Source organism: Micromys minutus, assembly GCF_963924665.1.
Source record: "Micromys minutus genome assembly, chromosome: 14".
Lineage (NCBI taxonomy): Eukaryota > Metazoa > Chordata > Mammalia > Rodentia > Muridae > Micromys > Micromys minutus.
The window spans coordinates 16,195,177-16,206,407 of record NC_137983.1 but is presented as its reverse complement, the minus strand read 5'-3'; the positions used below and the strand labels follow the sequence as shown (position 1 = coordinate 16,206,407).

General features: G+C 37.9%; 1 protein-coding gene across 6 annotated transcripts in view; it reads right to left on the bottom strand.

Moving 5' to 3' along the window:
• Positions 1 to 304: 304 nt before the first annotated feature.
• Positions 305 to 11,231, bottom strand: part of WDR17 (WD repeat domain 17) — a gene marked incomplete at both ends in the record, with an annotated part of 79,030 nt that continues 68,103 nt past the window's right edge. For all 6 annotated transcript variants that reach the window (XM_080928898.1, XM_080928900.1, XM_080928899.1 and 3 more), the window contains 4 exons: positions 305 to 424; positions 2,418 to 2,601; positions 5,254 to 5,352; positions 7,038 to 7,139. In XM_080928898.1, the coding sequence (XP_080785024.1) occupies positions 305 to 424; positions 2,418 to 2,601; positions 5,254 to 5,352; positions 7,038 to 7,139 (505 nt within the window). The remainder of the gene's footprint in view (positions 425 to 2,417; positions 2,602 to 5,253; positions 5,353 to 7,037; positions 7,140 to 11,231) is intronic.

Sequence of the window (11,231 nt, the reverse complement as noted above, 5' to 3'; positions counted from 1 at the left end):
GTATTTTGTTGATGTCCATGTCTTTTGAAGCCTATCTGCTTCGCAGATTATTTAGTCTTTGTAATTCAATTAAAACTTCCTTCTAAATGTAAATAATACCATTTATCAATGAGACACACATATTTCTTTAGAATTATATAAATAATTTATTTTTGAAATTTACAAAATTTAATATTATTTCCTCATGTCTTCCAACTATCAAACCTCCTCCCAACCTATTATTCTTGGACAACCAAAATGTAGGTTATAAATGCCACAAATTTACTTTTTACAAAAACTACTATGTATGAAGAAAAATCTTCAGTCAAAATGGATTAAGTCGTATTCCAGTTCCTAATGGTGAGAATGGATTCACCTTTGCCCACATTAGAGCGTCATTCAAGGAGATAGCTGATTTCCCATCTTCCAGGAAATACACAGGACCCTGAATGCAGAGTTGAGACAAGAGAAGATGAGACTATAAATTTGCAGCATTAACTTAAAGTTTCAGAAGCAATTACCACAATGAAAAACTATTGTGCAGTTAGGCAATGGTAGTAGGAAATTTAATAATAGAAGAAAAAAGATAAGTATTTTTTCTTAAGTGCTATTAACTGTGAAAACATCTTCAAGTACCTCATTAATGTTCCAATATTCTGTGGTGGCTGTTCCTATATAGCTTTATGTTATACTTTCATAACTGTATACAACAGTATTATCAATTACAACATGTACTGTTAATTAATTTATTAATTGAGGCAAAGCATACTTCTTTTTTGAAAGCATATTGTGAGGTAACAGATTGGGGGTACTCTTTATTACATTAGTTTTATAGTTGATGTCAGAGAAGTAACTGAAGCCAGAAACTCGGGTACTTCTCCATAGAACAAGAAGTAGTTATTGCTCTACATGTGTGTGATTTAAAATTACTCTCTGTCACCTGACTTGACAGACTATTTATAATTTAGCTCCATCAGGTATTAGCATACCCCGAGTAGTTTTCTGAAGTCAACAGTCTTAGCTCTTAGGAAGAGCATGATATAAAAAAATCAAAAAGTCATACAAGCAGTACAATTTTAATGTCTTTGATTAGGCAAGTTTATCAATTTCTAGTCACAATTTTTAATGCTATGCTTTATTTTTTGCAGTTTAATTTTGGAGTTGACAAAGTTAATCATTAGTTAAGTTCATACTATTAAATCCTTGAGATTCACAAACACAAATAGATTAATTTCAGATTAAAAATACACTAGGAGGGTAGTAATGACTCTACATTTGTTATGTGTGCATTGGGATAATTAGTAGATCCTTTTGTAAATGTGGGCCTGTGTGAAGAAAAAACTTCAGCTGGTGTCTACTGGTGTCTTGGTTGTCCTGTGTGGAGTAAAGGGGCTCTGTGGAACAGGGATTACATAGACCATGAGAGCAGAAACTGACTTTCAGAATTCTAAAGTTTCATGATTCACTTCTAACCTACTGAGTTCACTGATTTGGTTTCTCTTTGCTTGTCTTTATCTCTAAGCACAAGTGGATGATATGTGTGTACGCAGTTATGTGCCTTATACTTTGAAGATTAGTCAGGGTTTGTATTAATAACCAGTGACTTTGCTTACTTTGAGTGACTGGATCACTCATTGGCCTAACATGTCAGCATAATAAGTACATTTTAAATATTACATTAGAACTCTGAGGAACTGTCCATTACACATGAAAAATGCTGGCAGCTGGAATACATCGCGGCAGATTGTGTTAGTTCACTCTGTGGAATTGGCTTTTGTTATCTCACAGTGACAACTACTCTAGGATAATAAAAACTTCTCTGATTCTGCAAGATAACAATCCCTTTGGGCTACAATCACTTTGGTTTATAGTCAGAGGCTCTACACAGAGTTTTTCCTCATTAACTTGACTAAACATTCAAGAATGCTCTTTGGGAATTAGTCAACCTCTGTGATGAAACACAGTAAATTTTAATTGCTGAAAATTCAGTAAACAAGGACACTTGATGTATCAGTAATACATGTAGATTAGTTTTATTTAATTGTGCTTATGTAATGCAAATGGAGACCAGAAAGTAAATATAATCTTCTCTGATAAAATCAGTGCAATTGTTGATTATTCCACTGACTTACTTTTCATTAAGTTGTGACATATATTTACTTTAAAACATCTTTGTTGCTATACACATATGCAAAATAGTTGTTACTAAATGTATGTATTACACAATTGTTTCAGTTATATATAGCTCAGTGATCATCTCTCTGGATTTATTTTAAGGGAAAAAAGGCTCACTTGTATTATCAAGGAAGCACCAAAGGCAATATTTTCTTACTGAGACCTTTATATTTGCTGTGTTTACTGAGTTTATATTAGTTTTAGGTTATCATTAACAAGCTCATAATAGAATGATAAAGTTAATATCTAATAGAAGTCTGTACCTGGATTTTTAGTCCAGTAAGACAAGAGATGTGAATGTCTGAATGGCTTGGAAGATTTGATCCAGTCACATAATCTGGCCCAGTAATTCCTCTGAGTGGCTCTTCTTTCAGTCTCTTCAATAAAGTTTCATAAACTGTTCTTTGTGAATCAGAAGGGGGTGTACATGGAGAATCTTCTGATGATCTATATTTTAAATAAACATTCAGGTTTTATTGTTTTATAGAATTATAAAATTATTGAGATTTAGTCGAGAAATGGTCTCTGATTAGGTCATTATCCTATATAGATGTAGGCAAGTCTATTTAAATTTAAATTATATTAAAAAACCCAAAGCATTATCCCAGTCACATTCATTAAACATCTCCATTCCAGCTGGGTCTGCCTGGGACATAGCCTGTAGAGACAAGTTGCACATGGTCCCCTGAGCCCCATTGTCAAGCATTCAGAGAAGCCTTTTGGGATACCAAGAGCATCCTGTTTCTCTACGTAAACCTTCAAGGGCTTCACAACTAACCAACTTGGAACCCTGCCCCACCAATCCCATCCTAGTCTGGTCTTCCTGGGACACAGTTTGCAGATGTGAGCTCCACTGTCTATCTCAGAGCTTGCTCTTTGGTGCTGAGAACGTTTGCAGAACCCTAAGAGCCTCCTACTTCACACAGGCCTGCAGAAACTCCACAAACTATCATCTTGGAACATTTCCCACTAATTCCTTGCCATTGGATTCTGTCTGAGGCACCACAAGCAGAGTTGGTACCTGCTGATTGTACCTCATTGTCTGGACTATGGCTTCCCCAACCTTCCCAAATGTTCTGGTGCCATCAGGATAATCCAGCTAACACCAGGGAAAACCAGATGCATAAGACACCATAAGAACATAGTCAACAAGACCCAGGGCAATAAGGTACCACCAGAACCCAGTAATCCTGCTACAGCAAACCCTGCATATCCTAATGAAACTGAAGCACAAGAAGAAGATCTTAAATCCAATCCTATAAAGATGATAGAGGACATGATTAAATCCCTTAAGGAAGCACAGTAAAATAGCTCTTCCTTAAGACCCAGGTATACCACCCCTGGGCATATACACCAAAGATGTTCCATCATCTCACGAGGACATGAGCTCAACTATGTTCATAGAAGCTTTATTCATAATAGCCAGAATCTGAAAACAACCTAGATGTCCTTCAGCTGAAGAATGGATAAAGACAATGGAATACTATATAACTATTAAAAACAACAATATCATGAGTTTTACAGGCAAGTGGATGAAACTAGAAAACATCATCTTGAGTGAGGTAAAATAGACCCAAAAGGACACACATTGTTGAGGGCCGAAAGCTGCGCCCTTACGAGATGGCGCTGGTTTCAGGTGCCATGAATCAGCTAAAGTGTGGTAAATAACCACTGGGCACATGTTCAAAGATTGGTGCGAGCCAAGTCACCACCCATCCCGGGGCAGCACGATCAGACCACTAGTGGGCAGCCAATCACACAGCGACATGCCACCCTTTCGGGTATAAATTAGGGTGCCTTTTCCTGCCCGGTGTCTTCCTCTTCATGATGCAATAAAGGTTTTGCTGCAGAAGGATCCTGGTGTTCCTCGTGCATTCTTGCTGGCGAGACGGTAGCGCGGGACAACACATGAGATGTACTCACTGATAATGGATATTTGCCACAACGGACAGGATAACCATGTACCAGGATAATCAACAGACACAAAGAAATCAAATAACAAGCAGGATGGTTGAATCTTTCTCAGAAGGGGTAACAAAATAGATATCAGAGGTTGATGGAGGGAAGTGATTGGATGAGGGGAAGGAGAGACCTGGATGTAGGCCCCAGATGGTCTATAGAAGTGGGGGTGACTCTAGCTGAGATTCCTAGCAGCGGAGAATATGCATCTTGTAGTCAGGCAGGACTCCCAGTGCAAGGATAAGGACATAAAACCTGTGACCCAAAATAAGACCAGCCTACAAGATGTTCAGGGACAAAGATAGAGCAGAGACTGAAGGAATGGCCAACTAATGACTGCCCCGAATTGAGACCCATCCCATGGGCAATAACCAATTCTGGACACTATTAATGATTCTCTGTTTTGCATGTAGACGGGAACTTAGAATAACTGTCTTCTGAGAGGCTCCATCCTACAGTCAATGGAAAGAGATAAAAAGACTCACAGCCAAACATTAGGTGGAGCTTGCAGAGCCTTATAGAAAAGTTGGAGGAAGAATTGAGGGATCCCAAAATGACAGGAACCCACAAGAAGACCAACATAGTAAACTAGCTCAGAGACTGACCCACCAACCCAAGACCTAGTTGGCTCCCTGCACATATGTAGCAGATGAGCAGCTGGTCTTCATGTGGGTTCTCCAAAACCTGTAGCAGAAGCTGTCCCTAAACCCGTTGCCTTCCTCCTTGTGGATCTTGCTTCACTAAATGAACAGCCTTGTTTGACCTTAGTGGTAGAGGATGTACCTAGTAGTCCTGCAGGGACTTGATGGGAAGTGGGGGAAGAAGAGTTAGTGAGGAGGTGATACCCAGAGGGGCTTCCAATTCTCAAAAGAGAAGGGCATGTTGGAATTGGGGGAGATCTTGTATAAAGGGATACTGGGTGGAGATTGGGGCTGATACTAGGATGTAAAGTAAATAAATAAATTAGAAAGAAACCCAAAAGACTTAAAAAAGTAGAAATCAACAGCATCACAAATATATGCTAAACAAATTGACAAACTATTTTTCTAAACTTGGTTAAAAACAATAACATATCCCCAACACTTTTGTTGGTAACTGTAAATTCCTTCTGCATTTGAGTGGTAGACTGTATTCACTCACTGTTTGGCAGACTGTGTGCAAGCTCTCCATGCATCCAGTTCCTCAGAGAGATGTTCAATTTTTAAAGGTACTGAGACCACTCGGCGTTTTAGCAGCTGACTGAAACACGAGAAAGAATTAGCATCTGGCGTAACAGTAAAATGTCAGACACCACACATGAACTATAATAGCTGAAATTTTATCTATCACAATTGTTCAACAGGGTGTGTGTGTGTGTATACATTTGTGTAGACATATGTACACATGTGCCTACCTACATGATTATCATTTAAGTCCCTGGTAACTCAAAAATGCTCAAGACATGTGGTTGGAATAGTGACGCTAGTAAAGTGCCCTGCGTAGCATCTGGGGCATGTGAGATAAGCAATGCTGGTCTTGAACTATTGAGAATCCCTTTACACCTGCATCCCATGCTGAGAATGCAGACATGAGCTGCTATTCCTGTCTTTCAACTCTTTCTTATTAATTCTAACATTTTGTTGTTGTTTACTGAGACAGGGTTTCTATGTGTAGCCTGGGATGTCCTTGAATTCACTTTATAGACCAGGCTTGTCTCAAACTCAGAGATCCACATGCTCCTGCCTCCGAAGTACTGTGATTAAAGGTGTGTGAGACCACCTCCCAGGTTATTAATTCTAATTTAAGAGAGCATTTTTCTCTCATTTGTCATCAGTGAGGTCCAAGTAACTAGACAGATTCAACATTATTTTAAGGTCTGTGATACACCCACGGTTCCTGTATTAAAGGTTGAAAGTGGGCTTTGAGGTTTGGTTTATTGCCTGTACAAACCAAAGTCACTTGAGTGGTAGCGCTTATTGATTAGGTTGTACTATGCAGCAACAGCGACTTCTTTACCAGTTACTTAGGAACAAGAAAGCATCCCATTCTCTCAAGCTCTCCTATCTCCTGTAAAGGGCACTCAGAAAAATGATTCACCTAGATAACAAGCACCAAGAATCACAAGTTTGAATGCGCTACAATTTAGCAAGTTAACGAGCTTAGAAATTCATTTTCAAGATTTTGTGAATTTATTTACTGAATCATACAGTGATGTGTGTCTTGTTAAGCAGTGAGAAGGATTAGAAACGAAGGTCCCTTGGATCAGGCTTGGATCTTGTTTTTTTAATGAGGTTAACTTAAGTTTTAATGATAATGGATAAAGAGTAACGTTTAGCAAGCTGTGAGAGAATGCCCATGTTTAGCTAATGAGTTATTAAACACGATCTGCCATAAATGTAAAATACTACCTTCGTTACTACTAACAAACGACTTTTTCTGGAATTTTCTTCCATAGAGGTTGAGAACTAATGGACATGGCTTCCTGAGTCTCAGCAATGGCGTCACACAGTGGTGGGAGTAAAGTGTTGTAGGCTTGGGAGACTTTTCAGAACACAGTGAAGATGTCTAGACTGAGGAAGACCTTTAAGATCCCTTCTCCCGCCCCTTTGTGTCTTCCCTAAACTGCAGACATGCTATGTAGAGGGCTAGCATCTGTCTTGTGATTGTGGGAAACTCACACGGGCAGAAAAGAGCAGAGTTCCAAAGTCTCTGGTGTGTTTTACTGGGCAAATGTCAACATGCCCTGAGTATGTAACTTTCTCTTAGCAGCTCTGCCATTTGTAGACTGGCACATTCACAGTTCATGCTCTTCAAACCTGCTGTACTGCAGAGCTCATGCTTCGTGAGCAAGTGGACTAACAACGATACATCCAGTGCCTGTGGTCTTCTTAGAGACTGTTTACCTTAGTAAAAGGAATTTCTCAGTGAAGTCTTTTGATTTTTACCTTGTGTACTCATAAAGTGCTGGAACAATGCTTTGATACTGTCTCCTGATAGCCAGTAAGGCACCAATGTAACCACATAATATAAGTAATTCATTTCGAGCCCTGAAAAAGAACATATTTATTTTTAAACTTTATAATTTGAAGTGTAAGCCATTATTTCTCTTACCTAAGTCGAACATGTCTATTTATATTCTTATAGATGACACTTATAAAATACATTTAGAAAGTTTTATAAAATTAGAGGAAATAATTTATTCATTAGATAAAAATTAATTCAGAATTCTTATGCCAAAATTAATGATATAACACAAATCATAATTTATTTTTTATAAATTGTAATTTAAAACAACTGTTTTTAAATAATATTTAGTTCTTCTCTGCTTATTTTATTTAATTTTATTTATGTTTTTAAAAGCATTTGGCATAACACTATATACATATATTTTTGTCAATACTTAGTTCTTTTAGAGGTTTGATAGCATGCATTGAAATCCCACTAGTTACCATAAGCATAAAGTACATGTAGGACAGAATGTAACATGGAAACAAGAGTTTACTTGGTGTGTACAGATTAAACATAATGATCTTTGAACACCAAAAATTGCCACAAGGCTATAATCTTAGCTCTTGGATTATTAATGATTAAGGTCCAGGTGTACCACACTCTGAGAGGGTGCTATACACTTATTTTTTTTCCTAAGAAGGACTGAGGCTTCCACTTTTTGGCTTTTGTTTTTCTTGAGCTTCAAATAGCCTGTGAGTTGTTTCTGGGGGTATTCAGAGCTTTCTGGGGCTAGTATCCAATTATCAGTGACTGCACATTATGTCTATTTAATTTTTTTTTGTGACTGGGTTACCTCACTCAGGATGATATTCTCTAGATGGATCCATTTTCCTAGGAATTTCATAAAGTCATTGTTTCAAATAGCTGAGTAGTACTCCACTGTGTAAATATACAATTTTTGTATCTATTCATCTACTGAAGGACATCTGGGTTCTTTCCAGCATCTGGCTATTATAAATAAGGCTGCTATCAACATTGTGGTGCATGTGCCTTTGTTGTATGTTGGAGTATATCTGGGGTATATGCCCAGAAGTGAAATAACTGGGTCTTCAGGTAGGACTATGTCCAATTTTCTGAGGAACCGCCAGACTGATTTCCAGAGTGGTTGTACCAGCTTACAACACAACCAACAATGGAGGAGTGTTCCTCTTTCTCTGAATCCTCACCAGCACCTGCTACCATCTGAGTTGTTAATCTTAGCCATTCTGGCTGGTGTGAGGTGGAATCTCAGGGTTGTTTTGATTTGCATTTCCCTGATGACTAGGTATGTCAAGCACTTCCTTAGATGCTTCTTAGCCATTCGATATTCCTCAACTGAGAATTTTTTGTTTAGCTCTGTACTCCATTTTTTAATATGATTGTTTAATTCTCTGGAGTCTAACTTTTTGAGTACTTTGTATATATTGGATAGTATACCTGTAACAGATGTGGGGTTGGTAAAGATCTTTTCCCAATCTGTTGGCTGCCATTTTCTTTTCTTGACCGTGTCCTTAGCCTTACAGAAACTTTGCAATCTCATTAACTCCCATTTCTCAATCCTTGGTGTTAGAGCACAAGCCATTGGTGTTCTGTTCAGGAAAATTTCCCCTGTACCTATGTGTTCTAAGATTTTCCATACTTCCTCTTCTAATAGTTTCAGTGTACCTGGTTTAATGTGGAGAACTTTGATCCACTTGCATTTGAGCTTTGTACAAGGAGATAAGAAAGGGTCTATTTTCATTTTTCTATATGCTGAGTGCCAGTTGAGCCAACAGCATTTGTTGAAGAGGCTTTTTTTTTCTTCTATTGAATGTTTTCAGCTCCTTTGTCAAAAATTAAGTGGCCATATGAGTGAGGGTTCATTTCTGGATCTTCTATTCTATTCCATTGATCAACCTGTCTATCTCTGTACCAGTACCATGAGATTTTTCACACAATTGGCTTGTAATATAGCTTGAGGTCAGGGATGGTGATTCCCGCAAAGGTTTTCTTGTTGTTCAGGATGGATTTTGATATTATAGGGTTTTTGTTATTCCAGATGAATTTGAAAATTGCTCTTTCCAACTCTATGAAGAACTGAGCTGGAATTTTGATGGGGACTGTGTTGAATCTGTATATTGCTTTTGGTAAGATGGCCATTTTTACAATGTTGATCCTTCCAATTCATGAGCATGGGGGATCTTTTCATCTTCTTAAATCTTCTTTAATTTTCTTCTTCAGAGATTTGAAGTTCTTGTAATACAAGTCTTTCACTTGCTTAGTTAGAATCACCCCAATGCATTTCATATTGTTTGTGACTATTGTGAAGGGTATCTTTTCCCTAATTTCTTTCTCCACATGTTTGTCCTTTGAGTAGAGGAAGGCTACTGATTTGTTTGAGTTAATTTTGTATCCAGCCACTTTGCTGAACTTGTTTATCAGCTGTAGGAGTTCTCTGGTGGAATTTGTGGGGTCGCTTAAGTATACTATTATGTCATCTGCAAATAGTGATGTTTTTACTTCTTCCTTTCTGATTTGTATCCTTTGATTTCCTTTTGCTGTCTAATTGCTTTATCCAGGACTTCCAGTACTATCTTGAATAGGTAGAGAGAGAGTGGGGAGCCTTTTCTAGTCCCTGATTTTAGTGGGATTGCTTCAAGTTTCTTACCATTTAGTTTGATGTTGGCTGTTGGTTTGCTGTATATTGCTTTTATTATGTTTAGGTATGGGCCTTGGATTCCTGTTCTTTCCAAAGCTTTTAACATGAAGTGGTGTTGAATTTTGTCAAATGCTTTCTCAGCATTTAGTGAGATGACCATGTGGTTTTGTTCTTTGAGTTTGTTTATATGGTGGAATACATTGATGGATTTCCATATATTAAACCATCCCAGCATCACAAGGACGAAGCCTACTTGATCATGGTGAATGTTTGTTTTGATGTGTTCTTGGATTCAGTCTGCAAGAATTTTCTTGAGTATTTTTGCATCAGTGTTCATAAGGGAGATTGGTCTGAAGTTCTCTTTCCTTGTAGGGTCTTTGTGTGGTTTAGGAATGAGGGTTATTGTGGCTTTTAAGAATGAGTTGGGTAGTGTTCCATCTGACTCCATTTTGTGGAATAGTTTGGAGATTATTGGTATTAGGTTGTCAATAAATGTCTGATAGAATTCTGCACTGAATACATCTGAGCCTGGGCTTTTTTTTGGTTGGGAGGCTTTTGATGACTGCTTCTGTTTCTTTAGGTGTTATGGGATTATTTAAATGGTTTACCTGATCCTGGTTTAACTTTAGTATCTATATCTATCTAGGAATTCACCCATTTCCTCCAGATTTTCCTGTTTTGTTGAGTATAGGCTTTTTTGGTAGGATCTGATGATTTCTTGAATTTCCTATTTCAGTTGTTATGTCTCCACTTTCATTTCTGATTTTGTTAATTTGGATACTCTCTCTTTGCCCTCTAGTTAGTCTGGCTAAGTGTTTATCAATCTTGTTAATTGTCTTAAAGAACCAGCCCATTGTGTCCTGGATCTCCTGGACATTTTTGTTTAGGAGCTTTTTGGTTTTTGCATCTTCTCTGAATGTTTTTTCTGTGTTTTCAGTTTTATCTTCAGCCCCCTGACATTCTCTCTTCCATCTCTTGTATTCTGTTGGAGATGCTTGCATTTGTGACTCCTGATTTCATTTTTAGGTTTTCCATCTCCAGAGTTGTCGCTTTTTGTGTTTTCTTTATTGTTTCTATTTCCATTTCCATTTTCATTTTCAATTCTGTCATCTCTTTGGTTGTGTTTTCCTGTAGTGCTTTGAGTGATTTTCGTGTTTCATCTTTAAAAGCTTCTATTTGTTTATACTTGTCCTCCTGTACTTGTTTAAGGTAGTTATTCATGCTCTTCTCGAAGATCTCCATCATCATCTTGAGGTATGATTTCAGGTCTTAGTCTTCTTCTGTTTGGCAATCCACTGCTTGCTGTGGTGGGCGAGCTGGGTTCTGATGTTGCCAGGTTGTCTTGGTTTCCATTGCTTAAATTCTTTTGTTTTCCTCTTGCCATCTTGTTGTCTGTGATTATATGTGGTCTTGTTGTCAGTGACTGGTACCCATCTCTCCCATGGACCTGAGGGCCCATGGGCTCAGGAAGAAAACCGCTTTTGAGTGTTTGGCTTTTAGTGGGCAAGCAGTG